This window comes from Oryza sativa, chromosome 8 (assembly GCF_034140825.1).
Source record: "Oryza sativa Japonica Group chromosome 8, ASM3414082v1".
Classification (NCBI taxonomy): domain Eukaryota; kingdom Viridiplantae; phylum Streptophyta; class Magnoliopsida; order Poales; family Poaceae; genus Oryza; species Oryza sativa.
Window position 1 is genome coordinate 11,299,881 of NC_089042.1, and position 20,120 is coordinate 11,320,000.

The 20,120-nt window shown below is 33.6% G+C and overlaps 1 protein-coding gene and 1 long non-coding RNA gene across 4 annotated transcripts in view; both read right to left on the reverse strand.

The window, feature by feature from the left end:
* The window catches only part of LOC136351512 (uncharacterized), a 32,151-nt gene extending 18,586 nt beyond the window's left edge, over positions 1 to 13,565 (reverse strand). The window contains exons 1-3 of one of the 3 annotated variants that reach the window (XM_066303689.1): positions 10,415 to 13,565; positions 9,406 to 9,467; positions 9,163 to 9,306 (exon numbers count right to left, since the gene is read on the reverse strand). In XM_066303689.1, the coding sequence (XP_066159786.1) occupies positions 11,017 to 13,026 (2,010 nt within the window). In that variant the 5' untranslated portion in view covers positions 13,027 to 13,565 and the 3' untranslated portion in view covers positions 9,163 to 9,306; positions 9,406 to 9,467; positions 10,415 to 11,016. Of the gene's footprint in view, positions 1 to 6,059; positions 6,196 to 9,162; positions 9,307 to 9,405; positions 9,468 to 10,414 lie in introns of those variants that run through there. The other 2 variants (XM_066303690.1, XM_066303688.1) reach the window with 2 other exon arrangements.
* A 3,624-nt stretch (positions 13,566 to 17,189) lies between these two features.
* LOC136351295 (uncharacterized) overlaps positions 17,190 to 20,120 on the reverse strand; it is a 3,694-nt gene continuing 763 nt past the window's right edge. Inside the window, exons 2-3 of the long non-coding RNA XR_010734279.1 lie at positions 18,987 to 19,103; positions 17,190 to 17,471 (exon numbers count right to left, since the gene is read on the reverse strand). This is a non-coding gene — a long non-coding RNA (uncharacterized lncRNA). The remainder of the gene's footprint in view (positions 17,472 to 18,986; positions 19,104 to 20,120) is intronic.

Below are 20,120 nucleotides of genomic sequence, written 5' to 3' on the forward strand. Positions count from 1 at the left end.
AAGACTTTATCTAGTAGAGTACGAGTGTTAGAAAATAGACTAAATAAACTAGAAGTAGAATTAGAGAACCTAAAAAATAATTGCGATATTAAGGCACTACCAGAGAATAAGGACATACAAAACACCGAATTTAAAGAGCAATTGATAATATTAAAAGACAGTAATACTGCTAAAATAATTCAACTAAGAGATGCCATAACTAATTTTGGAAATAAATATATAGTAAGATTGCCTTTCAAAGAAATATTAGGTATAAGAATTCCTGTTAAAATAAAATTGACACCCAAAGTATCTTATAAAATATTAGCACTAGTAGACACTGGGTGTACAAAGAATATTATTCATGACAAATATTTCACAAGATGTCCTGAAATAGTTCACACAATTGACGACAATAAGGCAGAAGTTTCCACAGACATGTCCGGAATAAAGAAAATTCATAATCAGTTAGCTTATAATATGGAGGTTTACATTAATGCAACTAAATATATAATAGATGAGATTACAATAAGAGATTTGTCAATGATTAATGATGACATGATAATTGGCCTAAGGTTCCTTCAACAATCAGTACAAACCACAGTAATACATGAGCAAGGAATTACTTTTATCCCATATCAAAATACTGTTCCATATATCTCAGAGGTACGAAAGCGTGGTGGAACCTCCCCCTCCCCAAAACCCGACAAACTCGACAACTTAGAAGTACCCAATCTTGAATATATAAGATAAGAGTGGTACCAGAGCGTATATTTTCTGATAAGTGTTAATATAAGAGAGAAATATAAGAGTGGTATCAGAGCGTATATTTTCTGATAAGTGCTCGTATATCAGAGCGTATATTTTCTGATAAGTGTTTTCTGAGAAGAGTGGTATCAGAGCCTGGTAATCATAGAGAAGCTAAATTCAGAAGCTAATATTGGAAAGGTAATTACTACTAAAGATAATTTGAATATAAGGTGTAGACTAAATCATATTGAAGACCATAGTTGGCACTCTAACAATAGTCAATTAAATTTAATTGTTGATCTGATATATAATTTTTATATAAATTGGGATAAAAAGCAGGTAGATTTAGAGCAAAAGTTAGAAGATATATATAAAGAACAAAAGCAATTTGTAGAACAATATTCTTTTCTTAATAATAAGCTAAATACTACATTAGAATTATTAGAAGATTATAAGATAAGGCAAAATAAAATTTCACAGAATAGTGATTATATTAAAGAATTACTAGACAAAATCAACTCTAGTAAAGGTAAGGAAATAGTTTTGGCTTCATCTGGCATAGTCTCGTCTTCACAAGCCATTAATTCTGAAAAATGGACATATCTAGGAGTCTCTTTAGAAGAATAGCAAGCAGAGATGATAACTGTTCTGATAAACAAAAAGGTAAAAATGAAGACATAGATGAGCTTGAAGATATTGCAGAAGTAGACAAACAGCTCGAAAGATATCAACGAGATACTTTAAGGGCAATAAGACCTCAACAAATATATTGCATGGGATTTTTTGAGAATAAAAATGGGTTATATAGAATATCTAGAGAAGTAGAGTTAAGCGTTTTAACAAAGCCAGTTGAGCTAAAAATTGTAGCCAAGGAATTTGAAAATGGATTAAAGTATTCAGGGTATAAATATATTCACCAAGGTATGTATATAATAGGAATCAAAGGTATGACAAGAAAGAAATTAGGAGCTAAAGTTCTAATAACTCTGTTAGATAAAAGGTGGGACACAATAGATAAAGCAGCATTAGGATTTTTAGAAGGTGACATGAATGAGAATATGTTGATAACATATATAGCCCCAGATCTAATGATGCCTATAAAAGAATTTATAGATAAAATGAGTTTTGGTTTTCAAACAAAGGGATACGAAGAATTTAAAGGAACAAATTTGCTAGTAAGCATAGAATTTATAGGAAGATTAACTAATAGAAGTGCCTCCAAATACAAAATAAATGTAAATGACGTGATTGAAAATATGCACTCTAAGGGAATAACTTTCATGAGCCCTCTAAAAATAAGTTCTGAAGAAAGGGCAGGAGAAGAATGGAAAATTAGTGATTTAATTGAAAGCAAAACTTTGAGTCAGCCTGAAAATTATATAAGTTATCAAAATAGTAAAGGAAATACCAGCATTAGATTTATAAATTACAAACCCAGAACCACAGATGACTTAGAAACAGAAGCATCTGATAGAAATATAATAGATAATAGAAGACATAGTGTTTCAGAGTTTATGGAAAAATTAGATCAAGAAAGTGAGATAAAATATTACGAAAATAAATTAAAGGAAATAAATGAAGAATATAATAACTCTATGAAGTGTGAGTGGCCTAAAATAAGAGATAAAGAACTTTATTTCTATAGAGAATTAGCTAGAGTAAAGAAAGTAAAGAAGAATGAAGATATGGCAGTAGAAATTTTTAAAAACCAAGAGCAAGATAAGCATGACAAAGAAGAGCAAAATCTTGGTAAAATTTTAAGTGAAGAAGAGCAATGGGCAGAGAATGAAAGATTATTTCTTGAAAGTTATGAAGAAGAAATTAATCTAATAAATGAGATGGAGAATATAGAAAATGAAATAGACAATACAGAACAATATAATGATTTTATAAACACATTAGATGAAGTAGGGTTACATAATCTTGATAATGCAATGGAAGCTATGGAAGTGGACTTAGGAACAGGAAAGAGAAAAAGATATGGAGAAGGTACTGTGAAAAACGAAGGAGAAAGAGAAAGACCAGCTAGGGCAGCAGGAAAATGGCCCCCTGATAGAGAAGAATTTTCATATAACTATATACCAGGTCAATATAGGCATATGGGTACAAAGAGAAGAGACTTTGAGAAGCCTGTTAAATTTCAAAACCAGAGGAGTGATGGTGCTATATTAAATTTAGCCGCACATGACCCTATTGATTGGCCTAATATTATTAGTATTTGGAAAGGTTTAATAGTTCAAAAATATATTCAAAACCAGCACAATATAGGAAGTAAAGTTGAAGATATGATAACCTACTTAGAAACATTCTTAGGTGAATCTGCTAAGATTCTATGGGAACAATGGGTTGAAAAGAATCCTAATAATTATGAAGAATTGAAAAGAGCTGGTAGCAATCCGCATAATTTTGCAAATGTAGTATCTAATATTATCATAGCTGAAGATCCGGAATTAGGTTATACAACTTTGCAAAATGAAAGGTTAAAAGAAATAGAAAAATTAACGTTAACAAGTTGGAAAGGCATAAAAGAATTCTCCCAACATTATTTATATAATGCTACAACTGCTAAACAAGGATATAACAGGGGAATAGTTGAACGTTACTTTAATAAACTACCTGACCCATTAGGTAGTATGATTTTTGAGGAATATAAAAAGGAAACTGAAGGAGCTGAAATTAATATTTCCCAAGCCATAACCTTCGTGTTCAAACAATTAAGAAAAATATGCACAGGAATACAAGCCCAAAGGTCAATGAAACATTCTGATTATAATTTTTGCAATAAAATAGTTCAAATACCCTTGTCATATGGAGAAGACAAGCCTAGAAGTAAAAGGATTTATAAACATCAAAATAGAAACCATAATAATATTAGAACAAAGAAAAGGTATTTCTTAAGAAGATCAGATAATAGAGCACCCTTCTTACATAAAAGAAATGTAAGAAGATATAATCCAAAGAAAACCTATGACAAAACATGCAGATGTTTTATATGCAACTCGCCAGATCATTTAAGTAGAACATGCCCAAATAAAGATCAAAAGAGATATTCTAGTAAATATGAAGAACAAGAGAGGGTTCTAATTATAGATAGCGTAAATGAAAATATATTAGTATGTGATGATGAAATAAAAGATGACGAGTCAATATATTCTATCATAGAAACAGACGAAGTTGAAACCATCAACGAAGAATATGAATCATCCGATGAAGAGTTAGATTTAATTGACGAATTAGCAGGTTTAAAGGTTGAAATGATGGATCAATTAAATTGTGAACATGATTGGATTAGAGGAAAGGGTGACTATAATATCAAATGTGCTTTTTGCATATATTATCCAAGTCAAGAAAATAGAGTGACTTGTAGTATATGTCTAAAACAAGCTTGTGCTGAATGTATAAAAGCAAATAAACAAAAATGGAGAAAAGAAATAGAATTAGAATCAGATGAAAAGACTTTATCTAGTAGAGTACGAGTGTTAGAAAATAGACTAAATAAACTAGAAGTAGAATTAGAGAACCTAAAAAATAATTGCGATATTAAGGCACTACCAGAGAATAAGGACATACAAAACACCGAATTTAAAGAGCAATTGATAACATTAAAAGACAGTAATACTGCTAAAATAATTCAACTAAGAGATGCCATAACTAATTTTGGAAATAAATATATAGTAAGATTGCCTTTCAAAGAAATATTAGGTATAAGAATCCCTGTTAAAATAAAATTGACACCCAAAGTATCTTATAAAATATTAGCACTAGTAGACACTGGGTGTACAAAGAATATTATTCATGACAAATATTTCACAAGATGTCCTGAAATAGTTCACACAATTGACGACAATAAGGCAGAAGTTTCCACAGACATGTCCGGAATAAAGAAAATTCATAATCAGTTAGCTTATAATATGGAGGTTTACATTAATGCAACTAAATATATAATAGATGAGATTACAATAAGAGATTTGTCAATGATTAATGATGACATGATAATTGGCCTAAGGTTCCTTCAACAATCAGTACAAACCACAGTAATACATGAGCAAGGAATTACTTTTATCCCATATCAAAATACTGTTCCATATATCTCAGAGGTACGAAAGCGTGGTGGAACCTCCCCCTCCCCAAAACCCGACAAACTCGACAACTTAGAAGTACCCAATCTTGAGTCTGAAGAAAGAATTAATGAATATGAGCTTAGTGAGAATATAGACAACTATTCTTTCTCATCATATCTTCCAAAATCTATAGAATTGCCAGGTAAGACATCATGGGAAGATAGATATTTATTAAAAGCTACTAAAGATTTTGAATATATATGCAGGGAAATGGCTTCACAGAAGTCTGAATGGCTCACAAATATGAGTTCATGGAGACTGCCCCAACTGCCCAGAGGCCATGGAGAACGATTTAATCACAATTTCAGAATAACAGAGCTACAACATGGGTTATTAAATCTTTTGTGGCAAACAAAAAACAAAAAAGAAAAAGCTCATGCCTTAAATAGCTTGGCATATTATTTCAAAAATTTCGTGCCCTCAGATCAAAAGATAACAGAAAAAAGGGCTAAAATGCAAGATATCCCTCATCATGAAGAAAGGTTACTAGATTATCGCGAGGAGAAATCCCGTGATGGCCAAGATAAACTTCTCATGGAAGTCGAACAATCTATGGCAACAGATAAGAATACCAAGGTATTCTCAGATAAGATTTTGATCTCAGCAGATCCTGCTTCGAGCATGGTTGCTTTCCACATAAATATCAATAACCTATTGCAATCTTTCCCACATAATAAACCATCATCATCCACAAAAAGGCATGATATCATTCCCCAAACACCATACATACTGCATAATCATCCTAATTTATTCCTTCCACAATATATACTCCGGACTCAGCCAAAAGCACCATGTAGATCTTGTGCCTACAAAGATTCTTGCAAAAAGAAACTTAAAAGCCAAAATCCCATGAGTACTACATACGAAAATCTCCAACCCAGATTAAGCTTCAAAACGGAACAAACTTTATCCTGCTTTGGGCAAGACATCCTCGATCTTGTTTGGCAAAAGTTTAAGGAGAGACAAATGAAAATATTCCTTGGACTCCAAGATTATTTCTTTGATCTTTTAGAAGGGAGAGAAAGAAACCCAGCCATACGAGTAATCATATATATGCTCCCTCTCTTAAGACTAGATAATCAGGCAATTTCTGACCCATCCTATAGATTCCTGGTTCTCAAAGCTGAGATAAATCTTCAAAGATTCCGGAACCTACCCACATACAACCATGAAGAAATATCTCTCCAAACCATTATAGATCATGGTCTTGTGAATTCCATATATGCAACCCTCGATCAGATCCTTCAATCTGATTTAGGAAATGCTGTGAAAGATGTCTGCAGGAGACTTGGACATGGAAGATACAGGATTATCTTCTCCTCAATACCACCAAAATTCACACCACCTGTTCGTCCAGCAATTCATTATATATATATCATGAAGGGACAATTTAATTTTCAAGAAGACGGTCTTAGCAAACTATCGGATGAAGAGGAAGAAATATATACAACAGTTGCTAATCATGAAAATTGGAGATTATTTTCTGAAGCTGCAGAAATTGAAGAAGCTATCACCACAGATTATGAATATCAGCTGGTTTTCCAAAACAAGATCACAAGGATTTTTATCAGCAAATTCTACAACCAAAGTTATGAATACTTCAAGGGAGCAGGGCGCATAATTAAACCGGATTTTGGAAATGAATGCTCCAAGAAAAGTTACTACAGAAACCTGGCTCAGTGGTTTCAGAAAACAGAGCCATCAGAGATTGACACGGTACAATCAGCACCAATGATAATCAACGAAGATAATGAATAAAGATTTTGTCATCCCCGACAAAGATCACGATTCAAGATAAGGAATCTATACTATTCCAGATAAGTATGGATCTTGGTGGCCATGGGCAACCAGATGAATAAATTAATATAAGCTAAATATGTTTTTCAATATATATTGATAATAGAATATCAATAATTTGGGCGTGGAAGAAGAATAAACGAAGATTTCAGAAGACTACTCAAGAAGGAATCCAGAAGAAGGAATCCAGAAGGACACCCTATAAAGCATAAAGGAACAATATAGGGTGCGGTGAATGACATATCCCTGTGAAGAATAAAACTTTCGGTGGAAAGGCCCCGGCTTTAGCTAGCTCTCGTGAATCCACAGTAGCGAAGAGATAAGCAGGAGACACAGGCGACGCCATCCCTGGCCTCTATAAAAGGAGACGTTGGCCTTCACTCCGAGGAGACACAACAACAAGAACAAGAATAACACAACAATAACAACAACAACGAAGACACCATTCAGAGCAAAGCTTTCAAGCGCGCTCTCACCCTCCATTCCACCGTTCTTAGTAGTAGTGACTTTAGCCTACCTTGCATAGTATATTGAAGCAAGGAGTTGTGTAATAACGCTGTGTAAGGTAAGAACAGCTTGCTTGTACCTACCTTCGGGTTTCCCGAAAGGGAAAACCGTATGTAAGCTTATCTGTTTAATATGAAGTAATTTTCCTTAAGTATTCCTGCACGTTTGTTCTAGACAAGTGTTTATGCTAAGGACCCTATAGGAGAAACCTCTTCGGTTTGTTCTCGTTTTTAGCCTGCATCTTGCATAGGCGTCTGGAGAATCGGTATCCGTAGAGAAGTGTTCCCTTCGGGTGGAACTGCCTGGGGAGACGATAAACTCTTAGCTAGAACAAGTGTGACTTGGAATATCTTTTTAAGTTGCTTCTAAAAAGACAGACAGATAGGTGAGGCATACGGTGAGTACCGAGTAGGACTTTATATCATCTGAAACAAGCTTCTGAGGCTGTCTAAATAGGATTCGCCACCCTGCAAAGATCCTAAAGTTAAAATATCTCTCGAAGTGAACAGTAGTGAACAGTAATTTAAACAGTAAACTGAATAGTATTCAGCCGAATAAATAGTGTTTTGAACAGTGCACGCTAGCCAATATACTATTCAGACAGTGTGGTATCAGAATATTGTCCGAATAGTAAGTGAGAATATTGTCCGAAGCATAAGAGTGGTATCAGAGCGTATATTTTCTGATAAGTGTTAATATAAGAGAGAAATATAAGAGTGGTATCAGAGCGTATATTTTCTGATAAGTGCTCGTATATCAGAGCGTATATTTTCTGATAAGTGTTTTCTGAGAAGAGAACAACAAGAACAAGAATAACACAAGAATAACAATAATAAAGAATAACAACACAACAACGAAGACACCATTCAGAGCAAAGCTTTCAAGCGCGCTCTCACCCTCCATTCCACCGTTCTTAGTAGTAGTGACTTTAGCCTACCTTGCATAGTATATTGAAGCAAGGAGTTGTGTAATAACGCTGTGTAAGGTAAGAACAGCTTGCTTGTACCTACCTTCGGGTTTCCCGAAAGGGAAAACCGTATGTAAGCTTATCTGTTTAATATGAAGTAATTTTCCTTAAGTATTCCTGCACGTTTGTTCTAGACAAGTGTTTATGCTAAGGACCCTATAGGAGAAACCTCTTCGGTTTGTTCTCGTTTTTAGCCTGCATCTTGCATAGGCGTCTGGAGAATCGGTATCCGTAGAGAAGTGTTCCCTTCGGGTGGAACTGCCTGGGGAGACGATAAACTCTTAGCTAGAACAAGTGTGACTTGGAATATCTTTTTAAGTTGCTTCTAAAAAGACAGATAGGTGAGGCATACGGTGAGTACCGAGTAGGACTTTATATCATCTGAAGCAAGCTTCTGAGGCTGTCTAAATAGGATTCGCCACCCTGCAAAGATCCTAAAGTTAAAATATCTCTCGAAGTGAACAGTACTGAACAGTAATTTAAACAGTAAACTGAATAGTATTCAGCCGAATAAATAGTGTTTTGAACAGTGCACGCTAGCCAATATACTATTCAGACAGTGTGGTATCAGAATATTGTCCGAATAGTAAGTGAGAATATTGTCCGAAGCATAAGAGTGGTATCAGAGCGTATATTTTCTGATAAGTGTTAATATAAGAGAGAAATATAAGAGTGGTATCAGAGCGTATATTTTCTGATAAGTGCTCGTATATCAGAGCGTATATTTTCTGATAAGTGTTTTCTGAGAAGAGAACAACAAGAACAAGAATAACACAAGAATAACAATAATAAAGAATAACAACACAACAACGAAGACACCATTCAGAGCAAAGCTTTCAAGCGCGCTCTCACCCTCCATTCCACCGTTCTTAGTAGTAGTGACTTTAGCCTACCTTGCATAGTATATTGAAGCAAGGAGTTGTGTAATAACGCTGTGTAAGGTAAGAACAGCTTGCTTGTACCTACCTTCGGGTTTCCCGAAAGGGAAAACCGTATGTAAGCTTATCTGTTTAATATGAAGTAATTTTCCTTAAGTATTCCTGCACGTTTGTTCTAGACAAGTGTTTATGCTAAGGACCCTATAGGAGAAACCTCTTCGGTTTGTTCTCGTTTTTAGCCTGCATCTTGCATAGGCGTCTGGAGAATCGGTATCCGTAGAGAAGTGTTCCCTTCGGGTGGAACTGCCTGGGGAGACGATAAACTCTTAGCTAGAACAAGTGTGACTTGGAATATCTTTTTAAGTTGCTTCTAAAAAGACAGATAGGTGAGGCATACGGTGAGTACCGAGTAGGACTTTATATCATCTGAAGCAAGCTTCTGAGGCTGTCTAAATAGGATTCGCCACCCTGCAAAGATCCTAAAGTTAAAATATCTCTCGAAGTGAACAGTACTGAACAGTAATTTAAACAGTAAACTGAATAGTATTCAGCCGAATAAATAGTGTTTTGAACAGTGCACGCTAGCCAATATACTATTCAGACAGTGTGGTATCAGAATATTGTCCGAATAGTAAGTGAGAATATTGTCCGAAGCATAAGAGACACTTATCAGAAAATATACGCTCTGATATACGAACTTATCAGAAAATATACGCTCTGATATACGAGCACTTATCAGAAAATATACGCTCTGATACCACTCTTATATTTCTCTCTTATATTAACACTTATCAGAAAATATACGCTCTGATACCACTCTTATGCTTCGGACAATATTCTCACTTACTATTCGGACAATATTCTGATACCACACTGTCTGAATAGTATATTGGCTAGCGTGCACTGTTCAAAACACTATTTATTCGGCTGAATACTATTCAGTTTACTGTTTAAATTACTGTTCAGTACTGTTCACTTCGAGAGATATTTTAACTTTAGGATCTTTGCAGGGTGGCGAATCCTATTTAGACAGCCTCAGAAGCTTGCTTCAGATGATATAAAGTCCTACTCGGTACTTACCGTATGCCTCACCTATCTATCTTTTTAGAAGCAACTTAACAAGATATTCCAAGTCACACTTGTTCTAGCTAAGAGTTTATCGTCTCCCCAGGCAGTTCCACCCGAAGGGAACACTTTTCTACGGATACCGATTCTCCAGACGCCTATGCAAGATGCAGGCTAAAAACGAGAACAAACCGAAGAGGTTTCTCCTATAGGGTCCTTAGCATAAACACTTGTCTAGAACAAACGTGCAGGAATACTTAAGGAAAATTACTTCATATTAAACAGATAAGCTTACATACGGTTTTCCCTTTCGGGAAACCCGAAGGTAGGTACAAGCAAGCTGTTCTTACCTTACACAGCGTTATTACACAACTCCTTGCTTCAATATACTATGCAAGGTAGGCTAAAGTCACTACTACTAAGAACGGTGGAATGGAGGGTGAGAGCGCGCTTGAAAGCTTTGCTCTGAATGGTGTCTTCGTTGTTGTTGTTATTGTTGTGTTATTCTTGTTCTTGTTGTTGTGTCTCCGGAGTGAAGGCCAACGTCTCCTTTTATAGAGGCCAGGGATGGCGTCGCCTGTGTCTCCTGCTTATCTCTTCGCTACTGTGGATTCACGAGAGCTAGCTAAAGCCGGGGCCTTTCCACCGAAAGTTTTATTCTTCACAGGGATATGTCATTCACCGCACCCTATATTGTTCCTTTATGCTTTATAGGGTGTCCTTCTGGATTCCTTCTTCTGGATTCCTTCTTGAGTAGTCTTCTGAAATCTTCGTTTATTCTTCTTCCACGCCCAAATTATTGATATTCTATTATCAATATATATTGAAAAACATATTTAGCTTATATTAATTTATTCATCTGGTTGCCCATGGCCACCAAGATCCATACTTATCTGGAATAGTATAGATTCCTTATCTTGAATCGTGATCTTTGTCGGGGATGACAAAATCTTTATTCATTATCTTCGTTGATTATCATTGGTGCTGATTGTACCGTGTCAATCTCTGATGGCTCTGTTTTCTGAAACCACTGAGCCAGGTTTCTGTAGTAACTTTTCTTGGAGCATTCATTTCCAAAATCCGGTTTAATTATGCGCCCTGCTCCCTTGAAGTATTCATAACTTTGGTTGTAGAATTTGCTGATAAAAATCCTTGTGATCTTGTTTTGGAAAACCAGCTGATATTCATAATCTGTGGTGATAGCTTCTTCAATTTCTGCAGCTTCAGAAAATAATCTCCAATTTTCATGATTAGCAACTGTTGTATATATTTCTTCCTCTTCATCCGATAGTTTGCTAAGACCGTCTTCTTGAAAATTAAATTGTCCCTTCATGATATATATATAATGAATTGCTGGACGAACAGGTGGTGTGAATTTTGGTGGTATTGAGGAGAAGATAATCCTGTATCTTCCATGTCCAAGTCTCCTGCAGACATCTTTCACAGCATTTCCTAAATCAGATTGAAGGATCTGATCGAGGGTTGCATATATGGAATTCACAAGACCATGATCTATAATGGTTTGGAGAGATATTTCTTCATGGTTGTATGTGGGTAGGTTCCGGAATCTTTGAAGATTTATCTCAGCTTTGAGAACCAGGAATCTATAGGATGGGTCAGAAATTGCCTGATTATCTAGTCTTAAGAGAGGGAGCATATATATGATTACTCGTATGGCTGGGTTTCTTTCTCTCCCTTCTAAAAGATCAAAGAAATAATCTTGGAGTCCAAGGAATATTTTCATTTGTCTCTCCTTAAACTTTTGCCAAACAAGATCGAGGATGTCTTGCCCAAAGCAGGATAAAGTTTGTTCCGTTTTGAAGCTTAATCTGGGTTGGAGATTTTCGTATGTAGTACTCATGGGATTTTGGCTTTTAAGTTTCTTTTTGCAAGAATCTTTGTAGGCACAAGATCTACATGGTGCTTTTGGCTGAGTCCGGAGTATATATTGTGGAAGGAATAAATTAGGATGATTATGCAGTATGTATGGTGTTTGGGGAATGATATCATGCCTTTTTGTGGATGATGATGGTTTATTATGTGGGAAAGATTGCAATAGGTTATTGATATTTATGTGGAAAGCAACCATGCTCGAAGCAGGATCTGCTGAGATCAAAATCTTATCTGAGAATACCTTGGTATTCTTATCTGTTGCCATAGATTGTTCGACTTCCATGAGAAGTTTATCTTGGCCATCACGGGATTTCTCCTCGCGATAATCTAGTAACCTTTCTTCATGATGAGGGATATCTTGCATTTTAGCCCTTTTTTCTGTTATCTTTTGATCTGAGGGCACGAAATTTTTGAAATAATATGCCAAGCCATTTAAGGCATGAGCTTTTTCTTTTTTGTTTTTTGTTTGCCACAAAAGATTTAATAACCCTTGTTGTAGCTCTGTTATTCTGAAATTGTGATTAAATCGTTCTCCATGGCCTCTGGGCAGTTGGGGCAGTCTCCATGAACTCATATTTGTGAGCCATTCAGACTTCTGTGAAGCCATTTCCCTGCATATATATTCAAAATCTTTAGTAGCTTTTAATAAATATCTATCTTCCCATGATGTCTTACCTGGCAATTCTATAGATTTTGGAAGATATGATGAGAAAGAATAGTTGTCTATATTCTCACTAAGCTCATATTCATTAATTCTTTCTTCAGACTCAAGATTGGGTACTTCTAAGTTGTCGAGTTTGTCGGGTTTTGGGGAGGGGGAGGTTCCACCACGCTTTCGTACCTCTGAGATATATGGAACAGTATTTTGATATGGGATAAAAGTAATTCCTTGCTCATGTATTACTGTGGTTTGTACTGATTGTTGAAGGAACCTTAGGCCAATTATCATGTCATCATTAATCATTGACAAATCTCTTATTGTAATCTCATCTATTATATATTTAGTTGCATTAATGTAAACCTCCATATTATAAGCTAACTGATTATGAATTTTCTTTATTCCGGACATGTCTGTGGAAACTTCTGCCTTATTGTCGTCAATTGTGTGAACTATTTCAGGACATCTTGTGAAATATTTGTCATGAATAATATTCTTTGTACACCCAGTGTCTACTAGTGCTAATATTTTATAAGATACTTTGGGTGTCAATTTTATTTTAACAGGGATTCTTATACCTAATATTTCTTTGAAAGGCAATCTTACTATATATTTATTTCCAAAATTAGTTATGGCATCTCTTAGTTGAATTATTTTAGCAGTATTACTGTCTTTTAATGTTATCAATTGCTCTTTAAATTCGGTGTTTTGTATGTCCTTATTCTCTGGTAGTGCCTTAATATCGCAATTATTTTTTAGGTTCTCTAATTCTACTTCTAGTTTATTTAGTCTATTTTCTAACACTCGTACTCTACTAGATAAAGTCTTTTCATCTGATTCTAATTCTATTTCTTTTCTCCATTTTTGTTTATTTGCTTTTATACATTCAGCACAAGCTTGTTTTAGACATATACTACAAGTCACTCTATTTTCTTGACTTGGATAATATATGCAAAAAGCACATTTGATATTATAGTCACCCTTTCCTTTAATCCAATCATGTTCACAATTTAATTGATCCATCATTTCAACCTTTAAACCTGCTAATTCGTCAATTAAATCTAACTCTTCATCGGATGATTCATATTCTTCGTTGATGGTTTCAACTTCGTCTGTTTCTATGATAGAATATATTGACTCGTCATCTTTTATTTCATCATCACATACTAATATATTTTCATTTACGCTATCTATAATTAGAACCCTCTCTTGTTCTTCATATTTACTAGAATATCTCTTTTGATCTTTATTTGGGCATGTTCTACTTAAATGATCTGGCGAGTTGCATATAAAACATCTGCATGTTTTGTCATAGGTTTTCTTTGGATTATATCTTCTTACATTTCTTTTATGTAAGAAGGGTGCTCTATTATCTGATCTTCTTAAGAAATACCTTTTCTTTGTTCTAATATTATTATGGTTTCTATTTTGATGTTTATAAATCCTTTTACTTCTAGGCTTGTCTTCTCCATATGACAAGGGTATTTGAACTATTTTATTGCAGAAATTGTAATCCGAGTGTTTCATAGACCTTTGGGCTTGTATTCCTGTGCATATTTTTCTTAATTGTTTGAACACGAAGGTTATGGCTTGGGAAATATTAATTTCAGCTCCTTCAGTTTCCTTTTTATATTCCTCAAAAATCATACTACCTAATGGGTCAGGTAGTTTATTAAAATATCGCTCAACTATTCCCTTATTGTATCCTTGCTTAGCAGTTGTAGCATTATATAAATAATGTTGGGAGAATTCTTTTATGCCTTTCCAACTTGTTAACGTTAATTTTTCTATTTCTTTTAACCTTTCATTTTGCAAAGTTGTATAACCTAATTCCGGATCTTCAGCTATAATAATGTTAGATATAACATTTGCAAAATTATGCGGATTGCTACCAGCTCTTTTCAATTCTTCATAATTATTAGGATTCTTTTCAACCCATTGTTCCCATAGAATCTTAGCAGATTCACCTAAGAATGTTTCTAAGTAGGTTATCATATCTTCAACTTTACTTCCTATATTGTGCCGGTTTTGAATATATTTTTGAACTATTAAACCTTTCCAAATACTAATAATATTAGGCCAATCAATAGGGTCATGTGCGGCTAAATTTAATATAGCACCATCACTCCTCTGGTTTTGAAATTTAACAGGCTTCTCAAAGTCTCTTCTCTTTGTACCCATATGCCTATATTGACCTGGTATATAGTTATATGAAAATTCTTCTCTATCAGGGGGCCATTTTCCTGCTGCCCTAGCTGGTCTTTCTCTTTCTCCTTCGTTTTTCACAGTACCTTCTCCATATCTTTTTCTCTTTCCTGTTCCTAAGTCCACTTCCATAGCTTCCATTGCATTATCAAGATTATGTAACCCTACTTCATCTAATGTGTTTATAAATCATTATATTGTTCTGTATTGTCTATTTCATTTTCTATATTCTCCATCTCATTTATTAGATTAATTTCTTCTTCATAACTTTCAAGAAATAATCTTTCATTCTCTGCCCATTGCTCTTCTTCACTTAAAATTTTACCAAGATTTTGCTCTTCTTTGTCATGCTTATCTTGCTCTTGGTTTTTAAAAATTTCTACTGCCATATCTTCGTTCTTCTTTACTTTCTTTACTCTAGCTAATTCTCTATAGAAATAAAGTTCTTTATCTCTTATTTTAGGCCACTCACACTTCATAGAGTTATTATATTCTTCATTTATTTCCTTTAATTTATTTTCGTAATATTTTATCTCACTTTCTTGATCTAATTTTTCCATAAACTCTGAAACACTATGTCTTCTATTATCTATTATATTTCTATCAGATGCTTCTGTTTCTAAGTCATCTGTGGTTCTGGGTTTGTAATTTATAAATCTAATGCTTGTATTTCCTTTACTGTTTTGATAACTTATAAAATTTTCAGGCTGACTCAAAGTTTTGCTTTCAATTAAATCACTAATTTTCCATTCTTCTCCTGCCCTTTCTTCAGAACTTATTTTTAGAGGGCTCATGAAAGTTATTCCCTTAGAGTGCATATTTTCAATCACGTCATTTACATTTATTTTGTATTTGGAGGCACTTCTATTAGTTAATCTTCCTATAAATTCTATGCTTACTAGCAAATTTGTTCCTTTAAATTCTTCGTATCCCTTTGTTTGAAAACCAAAACTCATTTTATCTATAAATTCTTTTATAGGCATCATTAGATCTGGGGCTATATATGTTATCAACATATTCTCATTCATGTCTCCTTCTAAAAATCCTAATGCTGCTTTATCTATTGTGTCCCACCTTTTATCTAACAGAGTTATTAGAACTTTAGCTCCTAATTTCTTTCTTGTCATACCTTTGATTCCTATTATATACATACCTTGGTGAATATATTTATACCCTGAATACTTTAATCCATTTTCAAATTCCTTGGCTACAATTTTTAACTCAACTGGCTTTGTTAAAACGCTTAACTCTACTTCTCTAGATATTCTGTATAACCCATTTTTATTCTCAAAAAATCCCATGCAATATATTTGTTGAGGTCTTATTGCCCTCAAAGTATCTCTTTGATATCTTTCGAGCTGTTTGTCTACTTCTGCAATATCTTCAAGCTCATCTATGTCTTCATTTTTACCTTTTTGTTTAACAATACCACTTAAAGATTTATCGTCTCTGCTTGCTATTCTTCTAAACAAACTCCTAGATAGGTCCATTTTTCTGAATTAATAGCTTGAGACGAGGTAATTATGCCTGTTGAAGCCAAAACTATCTCTTTTCCTTTACTAGAATTTATTATTTCTAATAACTCTTTGATATAGTCACTGTTTTGTAATATTTTATTCTGCCTTGTCTTATATTCCTCTAGCTCTTTTAGCACTGAATTTAATTTATTACTGACAAGCAAATATAGTTCTTCAGATTGCTTTCGTTCTTTAAACAAATCTTCAATCCTTTGCTCTAAATCTTCCTGCTTTTTATCCCAATTTATATAAAAATTATATATCAGATCAACAATTAAATTTAATTGACTATTGTTAGAGTGCCAACTATGGTCTTCAATGTGATTAAGCCTACACCTTATATTCAAATTATCTTTGGTAGTAATTACCTTTCCAATATTAGCTTCTGAATTTGATTTCTCTATGATGACTGGCTCTGATACCACTCTTCTCAGAAAACACTTATCAGAAAATATACGCTCTGATATATGCTCTGAGCTACAAATATATATAGGTATAGGTATATATATATACCTATATATATATATGTATATATATACACCTATATATATAGGTATATATATACATATATATATATAGGTATATATATACATATATATAGATATAGGTATATATATACATATATATATACATAGGTATATATATACATATATATATACATAGGTATATATATATATATATATATACATAGGTATATATATATATATATATATATATATATATATATATATATATATATATATATATATTTATATATATGTATGATCACTTAGAATATACTACACTATTCAGATAATATACGCTTACTGTATATTGACGACAATAAGGCAGAAGTTTCCACAGACATGTCCGGAATAAAGAAAATTCATAATCAGTTAGCTTATAATATGGAGGTTTACATTAATGCAACTAAATATATAATAGACGAGATTACAATAAGAAACTTATCCATGATAAGTGATGACATGATAATTGGCCTAAGGTTTTTACAACAATCGGTACAAACCACAGTAATACATGAGCAAGGAATTACTTTTATCCCATATCAAAATAATATTCCATATATTTCAGAGGTACGAAAGCGTGGTGGAATCTCCCCCAAACTCGACAACTTAGAAGTACCCAATCTCGAGCCTGAAGAAAGAATTAATGAATATGAGCTTAGTAAGAATATAGACAACTATTATATATCAAATTCCAATATAGAATGCATAGGACTACAATCATTTGCACCAAATTGGTATAGAGATATTAAGTCTAAAAGGGATATAGAAAAAATTATTCAAAGATTAGAAGATATCCAAATTATAGGAGAAATTCCTATGAAATATTGGGAGAAAAATGCTATTGAGTGTAAAATTAATATAATCAACCCAGAATATATCATTAAGACTAGCCCAATAGAGGCAACTCCGAAAGACATAGAAGAATTTAAAATGCATATAGAAGAACTGTTGAAACTAGGAGCCATAAGAGAGAGCAGAAGTCCACACAGGTCTGCAGCATTCATAGTAAGAAATCATGCAGAAGAAGTTAGAGGTAAATCTAGGATGGTCATAAATTATAAAAGACTAAATGATAATACTATAGAAGATGCCTATAATATTCCAAATAAGCAAGAATGGATTAATAGAATACAAGGTAGTAAATATTTCTCAAAATTTGACTTGAAAGCTGGATTCTGGCAAATAAAGATGGCAGAAGAATCTATAGAATGGACTGCATTTACATGTCCTCAAGGACATTATGAATGGCTTGTTATGCCATTAGGATTAAAAAATGCACCAGCAATTTTCCAAAGGAAAATGCAGAATATATTTAACGAAAACCAAGAATTCATATTAGTCCACATAGATGACCTGTTAGTCTTCTCAAGGACTTACAAAGAACATATTGCTCATCTTGAAATATTTTTTAGAAAGGTGGAACAAAATGGGTTAATATTATCCAAAAAGAAAATGGAAATATGCAAAGAAAAAATTAATTTCCTTGGACATGAAATAGGAGAGGGCAAAATTCATTTGCAAGAACATATTGCTAAGAAAATTTTAGAATTTCCTGATGCTATGAATGATAAAAAGAAATTACAGCAATTCTTAGGGCTTGTAAATTATGCTAGAAATCACATCAATAATTTAGCAAAGTTAGCAGGACCGTTATATGCTAAATTAAGAAAAAATGGTCAGAGATATTTTAATTCTGAAGACATCAAATTAGTAAGATTAATAAAAGAGAGGGTGAAAGAATTAAAACCTCTAGAATTACCATTAGAAGAGAGTTACTTTATTATTGAAACTGATGCATCGCAGCTTGGTTGGGGTGCTGTATTAAAACAAAGGCCTACTAAATATTCATCTAAGTCAGAAGAAAAAGTTTGTAGGTATGCTTCTGGAAGCTATAAATTAAAAACCGTAGGCAATACAGATAGAGAAATACTTGCAATAATCAATGCGATAAATGCCTTTAGGTTATATTTAGGGTTCAAAGAATTTACGGTTAGAACAGATTGCGAAGCTATATGTAGATATTATAATCAGCTTAATAGCAAGAAGAGTTCCACTAGGAGGTGGATTTTATTTGAAGATATCATTACTGGCAACGGATATAAAGTTATATTTGAACATATTAAGGGAAAAGATAATCATTTACCTGATCTACTCTCGCGATCGCCTATTTTGCAGGAATGAAGAAGTCCATGAATTATAATGGAATTGAGTTCTTCACGTTTGGAGAAGACAATAAGCTCAAAGTATTCCCACCGAATACCTATAAGTTTAAGCCAAAAACCCACATAATATTAGATGAAGTCCAAGAATGCATTTTAGATAATTTCTGGTATCAATACAATAATAAGAGGGAAGAAAAAGGCTATATGCTATCAATATTAAACAGTCTTGCTGAATATTTCCATCTAATGAATGATATAATGCCAACATCAGAAAATAATGAAGTGATACCGCAAAAACCCATATATGTTGTTTTTGACGGAAAGCTTCCTGGAGTGTACATATCTTTTGAAGAGATAGTAGCCCAAAAAATAGATGCAAAATTAATGGGTGGATTGTCATGGAAAAAATATATAGATTTTGATGAAGCTTTAACTCAGGCTAGAAAAATATTAGGAATAAATTATTATCTAGAGCCTGCTGCAAAAGAATATATTCAAAAATGCAAAAAAGCTAAAGGAAAGAAGACTTCAGAAATACCCATTAAGATGACTATAAAAGAAGAAGGGTTTTTTAAAAAACCCACATACAAGGAATGCTTAACAAAAGGAGTGGATCCATTAGATGGGGAATATATTGATTGGAAGATAATAGAAAAATTTGAAGAAGCCTCCCCACAGTTAAAGAAGGAATTGAAGGAAGAAATACTTAAAGAATTAAAACAAGAAATGGATCAGAAATTTGAGCAAATAAAAAAGGCAATAGATGAGAAATTAGAAGTTTCTCTTTCTGATTTGGACACAATGGATCTTGGTGGCCATGGGCAACCAGATGAATAAATTAATATAAGCTAAATATGTTTTTCAATATATATTGATAATAGAATATCAATAATTTGGGCGTGGAAGAAGAATAAACGAAGATTTCAGAAGACTACTCAAGAAGGAATCCAGAAGAAGGAATCCAGAAGGACACCCTATAAAGCATAAAGGAACAATATAGGGTGCGGTGAATGACATATCCCTGTGAAGAATAAAACTTTCGGTGGAAAGGCCCCGGCTTTAGCTAGCTCTCGTGAATCCACAGTAGCGAAGAGATAAGCAGGAGACACAGGCGA